Source organism: Octodon degus, unplaced genomic scaffold (genome assembly GCF_000260255.1).
Source record: "Octodon degus isolate 3935 unplaced genomic scaffold, OctDeg1.0 scaffold00073, whole genome shotgun sequence".
Lineage (NCBI taxonomy): Eukaryota > Metazoa > Chordata > Mammalia > Rodentia > Octodontidae > Octodon > Octodon degus.
Window position 1 is genome coordinate 6496109 of NW_004524649.1, and position 16587 is coordinate 6512695.

Consider the following 16587-nt stretch of genomic DNA (forward strand, 5'->3'; position numbering starts at 1 on the left):
TAAAAAAAGAAAAAAAAGTACTGACTCACTGGGGGAGGGAGCAACAGAGAGTCATAAGGAGGGAAGATAGGATCAAAGGGTTTTTATGTGCATATGTGAAGATTTCATTAGGACACTCATTATTTTATACAATTAAAATGCTCCAATAACTGAGTATAATTAACCAAAAGATACAAACTTGTGTGAGGCTCTGCTTTGCAAGCACAACGGCCTGTGATTTGCTTATCGAGGTCCAGCTCACAGAAGAACAATGAGGGCGCTGGTGAGACCAGGTATGGGTCACCAGCCTAACCAAGCTGTCACATTCCATCTCTATTTTTTTTTAAAAAAAACCCTCTTATTAATTTTGTTTTGCAGAAGAGGAGCCAAGGCCCAAAGGGTTGAATAACTTGGCCAAGGTCGCCGGGCTGCCAATAGGCACAGTGGGGTCTTAGGGACCTGCACTTCCACACCCGGCTGTGCTGCTTTATCTGGAGAGCAAATTCTAGAGAGGTGACCCCAGAGTTCAGAGCTTGGTCTTTGCCAAGACCACACAGGTCACACACTTCCTTAAAGGCACCATCTAAATGACCAATTCAAAATTGTCTTTGGATCTGAGGCCAGAATGTGTAGTTACTTTATTTATTTATTTATTTATTTATTTATTTATTTATTTTCATTTATGTATTTGGCTCAAGGTCTCACTACATAGGGACTCATAGTGATCCTCCTGTTTTCAGCCTCCCCAGCACTGGGATAACAGGTGTGTGCCACCACGCTAAGGCTCAGTAGCCAGCTCAGCACGTCCCAGGGGCGTGGTTGGCACAGCATGTGGGACTAGGGATCCAACCCTGTTCCCTGAGCTTGCCAAAGCAGGCACTTAGTCCACTGAGCTATCTCACTGGTCCAGTTACTGTAAAGCTACCTACCTGGAAAGCAGCTAATGTTTCTACTATATGCTATTTCTTTCTTTCTTTCTTTTTTTTTTTTTTTAACTGCTGCTGTTGTTTTATATTTTTAATTGAATGTTTTAAATTTTGTGCCTGCACCCGGAAGCTACTTCATTGTGAAGCATGCAATTTTATAAATCAGATTTTATAAAACCCAATGATTAAAGCCTCTGATTGCAGAGGGGGACAGCTAAAGAGCAGAGATTTCAATTTAGAACTTAGGGCCCAGATTTATGGAGAAAATTCTGCCAGTGCAGTAGCTGGCGTTCGCTGTTTTATTTGGATCCTGCTGGTTTGAGCAGCTGGCAGGAGGGGAGAGCTGAGTCCTCAACAGAAACATGCCTCTCTAGCTTCCACACGTGGAGGAAGAGCAGAGGATGTGCTTGCTGTCATCCCAATGCCCACCCCCCAGCAAGCCACCCATGGACTGGACAAAGGTGAGGTCAAAGGATGTGGGGGCCAGAGCAGGCAGGCTGGCGAAACTCCTCAACCTTTCTTGTGTCTGGGTTCAGTCTGTATGTGCAGGGCCCCTCATCTGTGAAGACTCCGGATGGGATGTGCTCAAATCAAAATTCAGACTCAAAGCACAAGGTCAGTGCAGCACACAGAGCAGCTACCATGTGGCGATTCCTCCAGGGTCACTGGCAGATCCCTTTCTCCAAAGAGGTATCAAACACTCTTGGCTCTTGGAGAGTTCCAATGTAAAGTCTCATAAAGTAAAGATCCAAAATAAAAGCATTGAATAAAAAAACACTGAAGGAAGCTGTGTGCATTATCCGGGGCCTTCCCATGGTGGCATTCTCTCTATAATTTTGCTACTGAGGGCAAAGAAAAGGAGTGCAATGTTTGCTCCCATCTTTACAGCTATTTTCTGTGGAATCAAGAAACTTTGGAAAAGGTTTGGGCCAAATCTGGTTTTCCTGGCAGCTCAGTGATGGATACTTTGAAAGAAAGGTGATAATTCCATGGTGTATGACTTTGGGTTTCTTCATAATTCCCTCATGGTGACTCCACACCAGAATATATCATGTCCTATTCTAGAAACGTGATGTCTAGTAAGAATACCTTGATGCTGGGTCTACATTTGGCCAATGGTCAGTACTTCTAGAAAGTTCTGGGAGCCGTATTTTTGTCAAAGGGGAATGATTGGTCAGAACTCACCCCAGGAAAAAAAAAAGAACTCACCCCAGAACAAGTCAAGCCACTCATAGGTGGTATTTTCTACCATATACACTGGCATCTAATAGGTCTGCATCACTGTTGAGCAGAATTGACATTGGCTAGTCCTCACCAGCAAGGAAACTTGGCATGGCAACTCCAGCCATCTGCCTGCTGTGTCCACACTGGCTGTTTAGAAAGTTCCCTGTGTTCTTGCCCCTAGAGAGGTCCTCACTGCTACAGGTGCATATGCTGGGAACACAGGGTCAACTAGGAGTCACAGAAAGAGCTCCTGCGAGGGCTGCAGCTTCAGTTCCACATTATTTACAAGCTCCGCATCTCAGTGACACACACATATCCCGAGATGTCCAAAAACTGCTTCCATCTGACTCAGAATATCAAGAAGATTGGCCATACTGCTGATTTAAATAGTAAACAGTCCTAACTCTGGGAAGGAAACCATGATGTGGTGCTTAAAACTAGAGCCACAAACCTTTTGATACTTTCTTCCCTCTGTTATGGTTTGGATCTAAAATGGCCCTCAGAAGTTTCCTGGATTCAGAAGTGGGGCATGTGGATTTTACTGGTGAGTTCCTGGCTAAAGGCACTATTAGGTGAGAGCTGCTTGGAGATGGGTCCCTGGATCCTCCCATGTCTCTGCTTCCTGGCTGCTGCCAGATGAGCAGCTTTCATCATGACACATCTGCCTTGGATCCAGAAGACTGGACAGAACCTTCTGAAACCATGAGCCACGTGAAATCTGCCTTCCTTTAGGCTATGGGAGTGAGGTATTTGGTCCTCAAGATGGAAGAGTGGCTGATCCTCCTTCAGTAGATGGTGTGGAGCTCTGAGGTGTGGCCTGTACTCAGTGAATGTGGCTGACATCACAGAGTGGGTGTTGAGACGAGGTCACACAGATGGGGACTCTGGGTCTTCTTGCTTTCCCCCTTTGGAATCCCGGGCTCTGCAGGAAGCCGTTCAAGCAGACCTAACAAGAGCCTCGCAGAGCAGACACTGATCCACCAGTGATGTTTGTGGGCCATGGTCAAGGACACGGGGCAGCCCTGGCTAATATCTGACCTGCAGTCTCCTGAGAAACCTGAGTTAGGACCCTGTTAAGCAGCTCCTGGATCCTAATTGTCAGAGTGGTGCAAGGGAGTTTTGCACCAATTTGTTTTACAGCCATAAATGATGAAGGCCACAGGAAGAATGGAGGTCTGCAGATAATGCACCTCAAACTTTAGTCTATTTTTTTTTTTTTTGTATTTTAGGGAAGGGTCTACAGGGTATTCAGGGTCTCACTACTAGGTCGGACTCACAGTGACTCTCCTGTTTACAGCCTCCCAAGTGCTGGGATTATAGGCATGTGCGACCACACCCAGTCTCAATCACCATCTCAGTGTGCCCCAGAGGTGGGACCAGCACAGTAGGCCCAGGGAATAGAACCCCAGGCCCCTGCACCTACTTGCAGGTGCTTTAATCTGCTGAGATATTTGGCCCGCCCTCTAAGCTTTAGTCTTAAACCAGCTCTGGTCCCACTTCCCTTCACCCTGCGTGGAAATGGAACTCATTGGCTTCACTTCTCCCCAGGAAAGAGAGTGAAGCCAAAGCAAGGCTGCTCATCCTGATGAGCAAGCAAGGTTTTAGAGAGTATCCCAGGGACACCTGGGAGCTGGGATGCCCGCACTACACACAGGTTACTGTGGTTGCCAATCAAAGTCACAGTGATTGTAACTGGATGCCTGGGCTGGTGGGCACTGAAACCTGCCCATCTCCCTACGCTCCTCCTTCCATGTCTTTATAAGGCGCTGGGTGTTCAAGACAGTTTGGGACAGAAAATTAAGGAGGTCCTGTACTTACTTCATGATGACAATGTAGATGAGATACATCAGCACGAGGACGAGAGACTCCCACCTGCAAAAACCAGGAGCAGTTAATAAAGGTGACACGTAGGTGGTGGTGGTGGTGGTAGTGTGAGCCACCTAGCCACTCTGAAGACAGAGGTGAAGCAGCTGGGACAGCAGAGTGGCTGGGCACCAACTGTCTCCCATTCTTGGACAGCTCTCAGGGGTCTGCCTCTCTCCTTTCTGCATAACTAGAAAGCACTCTTTCCTCTCTGGCAATTGCTCATGTAAGGAGCTCTTGGAAAGGTGCAAACATGCCTTTGATAGGAATCCACGCACAGTGCCAAATCCTTCACCTGGATGATGCAAGTTTATTTCCAAAAGGTAAACAGAAACAGGAGGAACTGGAGGGAGACTGGGAGGCTGCAGGGGAGGGGTGAGAGCAGGAGATATGGGTGAGGAGAGAAGGACAGAGGTACACGGAGACACACAGAATGAGGGGAGAGAGAGAGAGATAGAGATAGAGAGAGAGAGAGAGAGAGAGAGAGAGAGAGAGAGAGAGAGAGAGAGAGAGGAGCTGAGGCAGCAAGCAGCAGCAGGAAGGTAAGAGTAGCAGGGAAATAGTTAAGAGGAAGGAAGAAAAGCAATGAAATCCACTGGTGCGTGCCTGCAGCGTGTTATGACTTGAACATATCTCTCATTTTACAGAGACTTCCAGCTAACACTCGGGAACAGGCCTAAGCTTTCTTGCAGCTGCAAAACTGTATCAGCCACTTCTGTGGCTTGGAGATGGGGTGACCAGAGTGCATGCCCAGGAGGAACCACTGGGACATCTCCGCTTCCCTGGGTGGCTTCAGAGTCTGAGCCTAGAGGAATGCTGAGCACGGCATATCAAGGACACATATAGACGGGGATTTGGTTGCGGGGGTGTTTATAAAAGAGAAGAGTTGGAGAGGAGCCAGGTAGTTGTTCTTGGCAGGGCCGGACATGGAATTTTAAGTATGACCCTGCAGGGGGCCACCCTGACCATGAAACACGGCTGTAGGCTGTAGCAGTTGGGGGAAGGGCTCAGGGCTGGGAGAAGCAAGTGCGGTGGCCACACCCCTCCAGCTCTGTCATGGTCCTTTGGTCCTTCGCTTCTCTCATAGCAGAGCTCCTCCCTGGGCAGCGTGCTCTCCATTGTCCCCAGCGAATGTCTCTAGTCTAACACCATCGACCCCCTAAAGGAAATGTGTACGCAGCTTCAACTCTGTGGGGAAAGTGAAGCTTTGCTCAGGGCATTCATTTTGAAGAATGATGTTCTCTAATCAACTCAGTGAGTTTGCTGAAAAACTAATCGACAGCGGTGAAGCGTCACCATCCTGTTGAATTTCACCTGGTGCTTTCTAAGGAGCTGGCTCTGTACCCTACCTCCATGCTTTTGGGACTTCTGCTCAAGGCAGGTGCAGCTGCACAGTGCTCTCTTTGGCTATGTTTTGGGGGTACCTGAGGGGTGAGGTCCCCCCAGTCTTTGGGCATGTAGGCTCAGTTTCCCCCTGGCCTCCTCCTATCAACCATTTCCAGCTCTCTGTGCCACCCTACCAGGGTGGCTGAATGTTCGGTCACCAGTGCTCTGTAGGGCTCCTTCCCTGACCCCCTCCCCAGTGCCAGGAGCAGCTCAGTGTGAGCCTGAGGCCCCCTGTCAGCTCCCTGCCTCATACCCTCAGGGCCTCCAGCTCAGAGCCTGGCTCTACTCTGGGGCTCCTGGGTTTCTGTTTTAAGCATCGTTGGGGATCAGAGCCTCACATAAATGCCCTCACCTCATGCCTATGAATAGAACTTCACTGTACAGTACAGCATGTGGGGACCTCCTGACCTCAAGAAGGCTGCGTCAGAGCATGAACAGTGATTGTGCTACAGTGGTGGTGGGTCACACTTCCCTGGGCATCTATTGCTCAAGGCAGAGCTGGGACAATCACAGACATGGAAAGTGGCAGGCCTCTTCTTTGTCCTTACTGTCTTCAATGCAAACTTAATGGCTGGAACCACAGCAGCTATGTTGGGATCATGAGGGAGAGACCAAAAGAAATGCAGAACTGTTGTGTTATGGACATCTGGGATACTTGACATATGAGGAAAATAAACCACTATTCCTTTAACCCACTGTAGCTGGGTTCTCTGGGACCTGGCATTCAAAGTACACATGCCTGACTGCTGGCCACTGCCTCTGGGATGAACCTGCTTTCCTGAAGAATGCTTTAGAAAGGCAAAAGACTCTAAGCTACCTATGACAGGGATAGCCTGTCTCTAGTTATACACCCTGTCTTCTTTGTGGGTCCCCCATGCAAAGAGTTGAGGAGTCAACCAACCATGGATTGAAACTATTTCAAAAAAATCTGCATTTGTACTGAATAGGTACAGAATTTTTTCTTGTCACTGTCCCCCCAAAAGTGGAACATTCCAACTATTTTCATAGGATTTATATTGTATTAGGTGTTATAAGTCATCTAGAGATTATTTATAGCTAATAGGAGAGCTGTGCGTAGGTTATATGAAAAATAGGACATTTTATATAAAAGACTTGAACATTCACAGATTTTTATATCCGCAGGGGGTCCCAGGACAGCCCCCACCAGGTACCAAGGGGCGACGTGTTTGTATTTGGCAAACTACATTTCCTCCTGAAGAGCAAGCTTGTTTTAAAATAAACACAGCTGAAATTAGTTTTCTTTTGAAGATCTGGAGTGAATTGATTACCTGCCCTGAAATTTCTAGGACACGCCAGAATAGCCTCTAACAAGGACTAGAATTCACTGTTTGAAGTGTTATCGAAATGTTCCCGTGCTTTAATTGCACAGATTGGAAGATCAGATTTTAAAGAGTGAACTCAGCTCCTCTGCACACGTTTTCAGTAAAATCACTGCTTGGGTTAGCCAGGGAAGGAGGCAGGAGAAGCAAGCAGCGAGCAAACATCTTCAAGTCCCATCTATGTCCACGTCTTCAGTGAGGAGCTGCAATCCCTGGGTGGCCCAACTCAGTGAAGGGCCAGTGCTGCAGTTTTAATTTCTCGGCCTCACTCATGTGAAAAAGGTTCCCCATCAGCCCACGTAAGTAATGACAATAATTACGCAACAGGCCAGGCCAGCGCTTGGGGAATGATGCTATTCTGGGGCCGTTACCTCCCCTCTTCGCCAGACTGAGCTGTGCCCGTGGGTGACTGAGGATTCCAACACCCTGCAGGTTAGACTAACGCACACATTTTCTGTCTCCTCGACAGACCCCTCTCCTGCAGGCCTGAGATCCCGCCCCAGCAGGGCTCACCTAACATTACAGCAAAACCATGTAAAACGAATAGGAAATAGATACTCTATTTCTTGCACTATCCCATCTGAAATACCCTAAAAATATTTTCAGGGTGACAATTGGGCTTCCCAGGAGGCCTGCTGTCACCTCTTCTCACCATGGCTTTCCTGTGGCAATGCCACCGAGCAGGCAGAAGAGCTTCACCGTATCCGCCAGTGCCCCTGCCCTGGGATGGCCTTTTTCGGTGTTTTTTTTTTGCACAGCAGCAGCAGAACAGCTCTGAGTCCCCCTGTGCCTGTGGTTTGCTCTGTCCTCAGGTCCTGAGAGCAGCGTCGTGAGCAGGATTGGGGCCACCTGGCCACAGTGCAGTGCTGACTGACTGCTAGGGCAGAACAGCAGCTTGGCTAACTGTGCCACCATTTTGCACAGAACTGTTTCTGCAGCAGTGTAGCCCCAAAGTTGTCAGGGCGAGAGGCCAGGCCTCCACTGGGTGACCTCATTCTGCTGACGTCAGGAGGCTCTTGTCTATCTCTGGCCCGGGATGCTTCTGGGCATCTTGATCCCTTCTGGGGATCACTGTTATTCCAAAAGACTTCTGTACTTCTTATGAGTCACTGTGGAAATCAGGTGTCTTTTTTTTTTTTTTTTTAGGCAGGATCTCGCTGTATAGTTCAGGTTGACCTTAAGCCACTACATGACCCAGGCTGGCCTCAAACTCATGGCAATGCTCTTGTTTCAGCCTCCCAAATGCTGGGATTATGGATGACTACTACTATACCCAGCAAGAGATCAGGTATCTTATAGGACACAGTCCTTGTGGACGAAGGAGGGGTAGATAGAAAACATGCCTTATCACTAGCATATGCCATTCTCACTCAGAATCTGGAAAGTCTCCTATCCAGAAGTGACCTGAGGTTATCTGCCACCCTTAGAGGTGTCCTCCAACACAGAGATGTTCCCTGTCACAAAGGGTCAGGACAAAGGCTTAGCCTGAAAATGCAAGTAGATGAACCCCACTTGTGCTAGCTCATGCCTAGCTTTCAGTAATAGCACGAAAGTCTAGAGTCACTCCCACTCCTCAGAAGTTATTTCACACCATTCCACTTCTGCAGATCAAATATTCAAAGGCAGTAACAAGAACGAGTAGCACACTCAATTTCTATTTCCACTTCAAACACATTTGACTTGCTCAGAACTCAAAAGAAGGGATCCGGACAGTTGGTCAAAATGCAAATAGCCTCCCATATGTTTAATTTGGGAATTTTTTTTCTATAAAAATCACTGATTTTCAGAGCTGTATGATTTTTTTCAATGCCAGGCACAGACACTGCAAATGTGTTAAAGGTCACTAACGTGCCCAGATCTTAAATTCTAGCTTGCCAAGATGTCAAGACATTTCCTTCTCTTTTCTGAATCCTAACTCTGCCCTTCGATACATTGGACTCTGTGACATTACAAGAGGTTGCTAGGAGGTAAAAAGAGGTACTTACCAAGAGACTTTCTCATCATATATGAACTGTGGGGAAAAAAAAAGAATGGGGGATTAGATATCGCGCACACACATGTACACCGTGCTTTGATTGTGCTGCCCAGCACTGGCACTGGGCTGGGCTGGAAGCACCTCTGGCCCCATCCCTCAGTGACCATTAACTGTGGGTATCAGCCAGACTGGAGGAAGAACTGCCCAGCAGCTTAGAGGGCGCTGCTCTGGGCAGCTGTGGATGACCGACATGGAGGCCAGCAGGCTGAGTGGGAAGACCCCCATTTGTCAATGGGGGAACAAAAAAGGGAAAGAGCAAGAAAGTGTCCCATTTTGAAGAGCTCCAGTCTTCTTGAGCCAGTGTATTCTTTGTCACTGTCACCTTTGGAGGTGAGTCTCCAGGTCGCCAAAGCTCACCCTCCAGAGAGCTTCCAGGCTTTCTAGTCTTCAACTGCGGCTGAGCCCCGGACCCCTCTTGTTCTGTGGCACCCAGTTTCTTGGGCTGAGTGGCTGCTGCATCATCCAGCTCTCCAGGGTGCACTGCGGATTCTCCCATGTTGGTTGAACCTAACATGTCTCCTTGTGTCATTATTCAACAACTTCCCCTTGGTTCTATTCCTCTAGAGAATCCTAATGAATATGCCCTTGAATGGATTAGTTTTCAGCTGGTGTTGGCGGGGAGGAGGTGGTATTGGCAGAGTGGGGTGGGGGCCAGGGCGGAGGGGAAAAGTGACCCTTCTCTAGGAAGTGTGGCTCCCCTGCTGTGCAAGCATGACAGCAGGGAGGGCTGGCAGAGGAGGCAGGAGGGCAGTGGCCGTGTCCACAGGCTGGCTCCTTGTGTGCCACCCACTTCTACACATCCCTGCAAGTTTTTACATAAGCACTTGAAAAATCAGTGTTTTCAATGCTTTTCTTTTAATTGACTTTATTTTTTCTGCTTGGAGATAATCTGCATCCAGCCAAAAGGAGGATTAGCCCCCCCTTGCCTTTGCATGTACAGAGTGATCCTGAAAATTAAATGGAGCACCAATAGTGCCTGAGATCCTGGATAGACACTGTAGGCTGCTTGTATCCTGGGCCACCGGCCTGCCCTTGGCTAGGGTTAGGGTCAGGGATCAGGGAGGGTGAGAAGCAGCGAGAGATGTAAGTGCCAAACAGGCCCATGGAAAATACATTAGATTTAATTGATTTAAGCCCTAGTCCTTTCACCATGGAACAGCATTTCCCAATTTTGAGTGTTTGGTTTATATAAGGGACCAAGTTATAGGAAACATGTTGTTGCAGAACTGGTTCTAGAACTCAGCTCCAGCTCCTAACTTGGAGTTGTTCTTGTGACACCCTTACCTGCCCAAGTGACCTGTGGACCCCCACAGGGTTTTATTCCACTGGAAGCCCAAGACGTGGCACAGTGCTCTCTCTCCACTCATGAAATGTGCTCTCTTTCAGTGTGGTCATCTCTGAGTGGCTGTCCCTTCCCAGGCAGGGACCCTCAGGAGCCCCTTGGGCCCTCCTAGGACAGTCAGTGTGCAGTGTCATTGTGATGTGGAGATGGAAAATGCTGCTCACAGCATGGGCATCGCTTCAGCCCCGGGCAACCATCATTGCAGCAGTTGTGTTGAGGTAGACAGTACCTCAAAGGCAGCCGCAGGTCAGGCTGCCCCAGTTATCAGAGTGGCCCGAGGAGGATCAGGAAGAAGCAGCAGCCAGGCTTATTTAGACCTCGCTCCCCCTAACAAGCTATTGAAAACAGACCCTGGCCTCTTCATTACCACAGCTCTCATCCTCGTCATTAGATCCAACAAGTTGACATTTGGATGAAAATGTCAAACGGGAATGGGAAGATAATTAAGAAAATCAATGCTCTAGGTTGGAAGGTGTGGAGTCCATTTCTCCAAAGGCCTTCGCTGCTGTTCTCTGTTCTCACCAGCTTTAAAAGTAAGCATTGTCAAGAAGTAATGGGACAGGCCAAATTATTTAAAATGGAAAATGTTTTCTATAAATCAGTTAATTCAATATTAGTCTTAGCGATGAACTGGAACAATCAATTCATAGCCACTTAAGAGAATACAAGATACTGGGAGAGAGTTGATTAGACAGGGCAATTTAATTTTCTTCTGCCTGGGAAGACAGGCAGTGCTGTATGATAGGAACACAGCTTGTAGGATGTCTTTGCTCTGTGCGATTGTTCCTGCAGACAGGAGCAAGGTCCTGCAAAGGACTCGTAGGGAGGGCGGGCACTCACCCTGGCGGAAGACATGTTTTCTGTGCTCTCTAGGGACCAGCCCTGATTTTATTTGGGTATTATTGTAATGATCAGAGAGAATGGGCTTTGTTGTACAAAGGACTCAAAACAGAGAAGAAGATTTACAGGGAGCCCCCAAAAATCACAAAGCGAAACAGTGGACAAAATCGGGTGAGCCTGGACAAGACGCCCTGTGAGGGGCAGGGCAGGATGCGGCGAGGTCAAGAGGCTGGTGGCGGCATTAGTGGGCAGGGGGCAGGGAGACGAAAGGACAGGTGGCGCTGTCCTCTCTGAATAGTAGGGACCTGGAAATGTCCCGACAACAGGCGTGGTCTCCACTTGTGGAATGAGGTCACCCCATTATTCAGGGGACATGGGCCCAGACTCAGCTGCACGTGGGCCATTCCACTCTGAGAGCATCCTGCAGAGAAACAAGGAGACTCTGAAAACAATCAAGGGACCCCAAATCGGGCCTGTCAGGAAACTGACATGGAAATAAGCATGGGCCTTGTGAGGAAGGGCAGGCAGTGAGTCCGCAGCTCCCCTCTGCACCTTGGGTGGTGTTATTTGGGGGAGGCTGAGACTGAGAAGTGGAGAAGCCGACAGGGGGCTGCAGCTGAGCAGCGTGGGTGAGGCTCTGGAGCCCATCAAAATATAGGGTAAAAAAAAATAATTAAACTGAGGAAACAGGTGCAGATTTCAGAGCATTCCTTCATGGGGCCACTTGTGGGCCAGCTGATGAGTTATGGTCCCTCTGACAAGGACAGGAGCGACTTTTGCTTCAGGCTGCCTCAGGCTGGGGGTGATGGGTTCGTTACACCTTATTTTACGTAATCTCTCGAGATGAGTAAGTACTACACCTCGAGGCTTTTATACTCTAGCTGTAACAGGAAACAAACTCCCGACACTTTTACAAGACTCCTCAGGAAAACCTGAAACCGTGAGCACTCCTCGGCTAAACGAAGACTGCGCGCCAGTTTCTCGAAGTCGCCACGAGGTGGCGCTCACGCCCCAGCCCTCCATCACCGAGTGAAGTTGGAACGAAGTCAAGTCCCGGTTCATTTCCAGTTTCCAAAAGCTCCGATAAATCTCCTGGAAGGAGGACGAGCACCTCAGGGCTGACTGAAGAGCTTTCAGCCGACCTCCTGCTGTCCGGGGGAAGGCGATGTTCAAGGGGCAGTTCCTGGACAGTTGGGACACCCTGGGGGATGTGCTGACCGGAGCTGGCCCACGGTTTGCAGACCCTGGCCGGGCAGTCGTGCAGGCCCCTGGCTTTTCTCTCTCCCTCCTCTCTCACGGCAGCTGGGTCAGCCGTGAACAGACAGGAATGGATCTGAAAAAAAAAGCACTCATTTCCTCCAGGTTTCAGAGAAGTGGCTGGGTACCATGGAAACCGGCTTGTCAATCCTGGTGCCTGCTCTAGAATCTTCCTAGCAGAAGGGCTGATTACAGGTGAGGCCCTGGATGTCAGTCTCCCCAGGAACCAGCAAGGCAGGGCGTGCTCCAAATACAAGAATAGAGAGAGAGGACATAGGGAGTGGCAGGACCCAGGTCAGGTTGCCTCAGTGTCAGACGCCAGTCCTGGGCTCGCCTCCTGCTAGTCAGATCCACGAACCAAACTCACAAGCTAAGATTTCAGAGCCGGTGTTCTAATCACTGGTCTTGGTAGAATTTTAAGCAGTGAAAATATCAGGCAAAAATCAACACCATTATTTTCTTTCAAGAGCGTGAAACCTTAACCATCTTCCTCTCTTTCCTATAAGATGGAAACAGCATCCCATAGAATCCCAGGATCCCAGCATCCTATCCCTGGTCTTTCTGCTGCACAGGAACCTCTCGGTTGGGCTGGAGTCCTCACTTCTTCACCCCTGCGGTGCAAGGGGTACAGAGGGCTTGGCTGGACCAGCGCGTTTCTTAGAGGAGAGGGATGGGAGGAATCCACAGCAGGCACTCTGCCACCTGCACATGGCTTCTCTGTGAAGTCAAGAGGGGAATCCCTGCTTGTGACGCCTAGCAGGCCAGTGGGAGGCAACAGCAGGAAGGCAGGGAATAAGTCGACCTTGGGGCAGAACTTGATAGGGGCTAACTCCAAATGAGGATTGTCACGAATTGAGGAAAGAAGATGGATTTAGGATACAGAAGATGAGGGTTGTACTGGGCAGTGCAAAGGCGAGCACACATACGAATTAGTTCTCCAGTCATGTTCCACATCAAGGCTGAGCAGTCCCACCTGGTGATGTGTATTCCCCAGACAGCAGCCTCAGGTCTCCAGCCTCAGGAATGGCCCAGCCTCCTGGCGTTCCTCACCTCCTGTCCACAGCAAGTGGCCTTTGTGGGATCACAGTAAGTTTGTTCCAGGACCTTCATCTTCTGTCACAAGTCTCTCCTGGGAGCGTCTCTGAGCTGTCACTTTTTTTCCTCAGGAGCCAGGGCAGTGCTCAAATGTGACAAGGTGCAGCAAGCAGGAGAGACTCAAGGTCTCAAGATGGAAGCAATTAATTTCAGTAAAAAAAGCATCCAAGAGGGTAGGGATGGGTGGAGGGGCAGTCTTGGGGACAGCTGGGAGATGAAGGGCTTGATGACAGGACCACTAGGTCCCCTGACTCCCACAGAAAGACTGAAAGAAAAAGACATCAGGACGATTTATGGTCAGCTGTCTGAACAAAAGACATCCAGCAAGGGTAGGAAGGCTCTTCCTTTCTGTCCAAAACATGACTATAAAGTAGGGGAAGCAGACCGGCCTCTCCCTGGGGACTCTGGTGGGGTGAAGGGTGATTTTAAGGCCTGCAGGAAGCAGAGATCTTCAGAAGAAAAAAGCAGGATTTGTCCAGGGCCCTGGAGCTCTGCCGTCGGAGGGTCCTGCTCTGGCACACCTGAGCCCTACAGCTCCTGGGCAAGGCCTTCGGTGTTACCTTGGTTTTACCATGTGGGATGTGGAACTCCTCTGAACCAGCCTGTGTAGTCATGAGCATCATATCAGGAAATCCTTACCAGAAGCCCAATGTGGTGCTCAGCCCCATCAAGTACTGAGTCTCTGCTTGTTGACAATCACGCAAGCCTGTGAGAAAGCAGGTGCATTTTCTAGGGGAGGATCTGCTCCCTAGACTGGTAGGTCCAATTGGGCACCCTCATCTGTGTCTACAGAAATGTCACTTGTGTAAGATGAATGAAATGGAAAATGCTGTTCCTTGGTCTCACGAGCTGCCTTTTGAGGGCTCGGCAGCCGCGTGTGGACGGCACAGTGTTGGACGTTTCCATCGCTGCAGAAATCTGTCCAAAGCGGCCATGTGTGGATGAGTGTCCCCAGAGATCCAGGGGCTGAAAGCCTGGCCCCCAGGGCAGTGCTGCTGGAAGCTGGTGGGATCCTTCAGAGAGGCAGCCTCGCAGGAAGCACTGGGGTCCCTGGAACTTTGGCCCCTTCTCTCTCATGCTTCTTGGCTCAGAAAGCGAGCAGTCTGAGCCACCCCATTCTGCTGCCTTCTTGTGACCACTTGACCTTGGACTGGAGGAGCTCCAGAGCCATGACCTAAACAAAACCTTTTCCTTTCTAACTGCCTCAGGTATTTTGCTACAGTAACTTGAAACCAGTGACTAGAAAAAACACTGACTCTGGCAGGTGCATAATCATTTCCTTTCCATGAGATCTCCTGACCTGGAGGTGCTGCAACAAGCCAGAAAGGAAGAAAAAGTAGCATAACTGGGGTCACCAGATGGGACCAAGGGCTCCCTGCCCCATCACCTGCAGAGGCCTAAGTGCCAGGGAGCATATTCCCTGAGGACTTCTCTCCCCTTGGAGCTCACAGCAAAGGGTAAAAACAAAGTATTTTTTTGAGGACAGCTGCTAGACTGGTGATGTAACAAATCATTTGCATTTATGTAAATTACATGATTATGTAAATTACAGTAACATTTCAATACAAGGAAGTGACGGGGCTGCTGGGATTTGGAAAAAGGGCAGGACGGGGAGGCCCCGAAGCTCATAGGGCAGGAGAAAAGGTATGAGCAGCCACAGTGACCCCTGCACATTTATCTGTGGACCTGCTGGGAGGATGCACAGAGGGAAGCCCTGTGGGGGACGCAGAACACTGTGGGCTAGTATGGGTGACACTTGCTGGCCCAAAACTTGGGTGGGCTAAGGGAGGCAATAAGAGGACTACACTTCATGTTTTGAAATTCTAATTGCTTTAGAAAAAGATCCATCTTAATTTGTTGTTTTCTTCTGAAAAAATGCAAATTAACTAGAAGTAGCACAGATGAACCTTTACGAGAAGCTCCTGCAGTACAGTGACCTCGTGACTCTGAAGGAGCAGCGTTCAGCCATGTGGGCTGCAGGATGCACACAAATGCATCACCGGGGCTGTGTTTTGGGGCCTATTCATGTCCCATCTGGGTCTGCACTGGATCCTGGTACCAAGGATGCTGTTAGCATCTCCAGGCTGCCCCACATGCTCCAGCCTCAGCATCCCTGGAGGAGCTGTGTCACCTGCTGGCTGCATCTGTACTTGTCCTGGCTCCTCGCAAGGGCCTCGCAACAGGGACATCTACAGAAACGGCAGCTGGTCCCACTTACATGGGACTCACCCTGAGGGCAAATGAGCTCTTTATTGTCCAACCTCAGGGGACCAATAAGTGCTCCTTCTGAACATTTTAGAGCCCTGTAATGGGGAGAGCATTAAAAAAAAAAAAAAAAAAAACTCCAAAAGTTAAATAAATTGTGAAGGTTGGTAATTATTTTGAGGGCAGGAGGAAGGGCTTTGGAATAAAGGAATTTTAAATGTTTAAATGCCGGTGGCAGAGTTCAATAGAGAAGCTTAGCATTACATAAGGAAAACCAGAGGGAACCTGACTTTGTTACTGTGACATTTGGGGAAACAGAGAGGAGAATAAGAAATCTTGACAAAAAGCTGCAGAGTGTGTGCGAGGGGTAGCCTGAGGCTGGCAGGGAGCAGACATGAGGAGCCCATGAAAGCCATCTAAGCACTGTGTTTCTGCGGGCTTTCGGTCGGGGGTGAAAATGAGCCCCGGACTGTGGCCACCCGTTAACAGGTCAGCCATGCGCCGTGTGCACAGAATCCAGACAGTCTGAAGCTCCTTGGCTGCCTCAGCGTCTTCCCCTGGAACTCTCAAAATGGACTCTGAAATTATCACCACGCGGCCACAGAGGACAGCCCCGAGGAGCGGGTTTGCGACGCGGTTAAGGATGTGTTTCTCGGAAGCCTTGGTGCCACTGGCATCAGGTCCCCTGGGGTCAGGGGAGATGCAGGTTACCTGAAGTTTCCTGGGTGCTGCCAGAGCCTGTGCAATAAGTAACCCTGGACCCTTACTGTTTAGCTTTTGGTGGTACTGGAGATTGAGCCCAGTGTCTTAGCACAAAGCTGCATCGCAACCCTTTATTTTTTATTTTGAGACAAGATCCTGCAAGTTTTCCAGTCTTGGCTTGAACTTAAGATTCTCCTGCTTCAGCCTCTCAGAGTGCTAAGATTACAGGTGTGCCTCACCATGCCTGGCTTGGGTTCTGCATTTTAAGTAAGCATCCAGGGCACACACTGAATTGGAGAAACACCCACTGAAGTGAAAAGGACCAAGAACTGACCTCAAAGACCCAAACCCGAGCTTTTCCATTGCTTCTTTTTTATTCGTCTTTTTTTTTTT

The 16587-nt window shown here is 49.2% G+C and overlaps 1 protein-coding gene across 3 annotated transcripts in view; it reads right to left on the reverse strand.

The window, feature by feature from the left end:
- The window catches only part of Slc24a3 (solute carrier family 24 member 3), a 491099-nt gene that overhangs the window by 33928 nt on the left and 440584 nt on the right, over nucleotides 1-16587 (reverse strand). For all 3 annotated transcript variants that reach the window (XM_004635592.3, XM_023720226.1, XM_023720227.1), the window contains exons 8-9: nucleotides 8704-8729; nucleotides 3948-4001 (exon numbers count right to left, since the gene is read on the reverse strand). In XM_004635592.3, the coding sequence (XP_004635649.2) occupies nucleotides 3948-4001; nucleotides 8704-8729 (80 nt within the window). The remainder of the gene's footprint in view (nucleotides 1-3947; nucleotides 4002-8703; nucleotides 8730-16587) is intronic.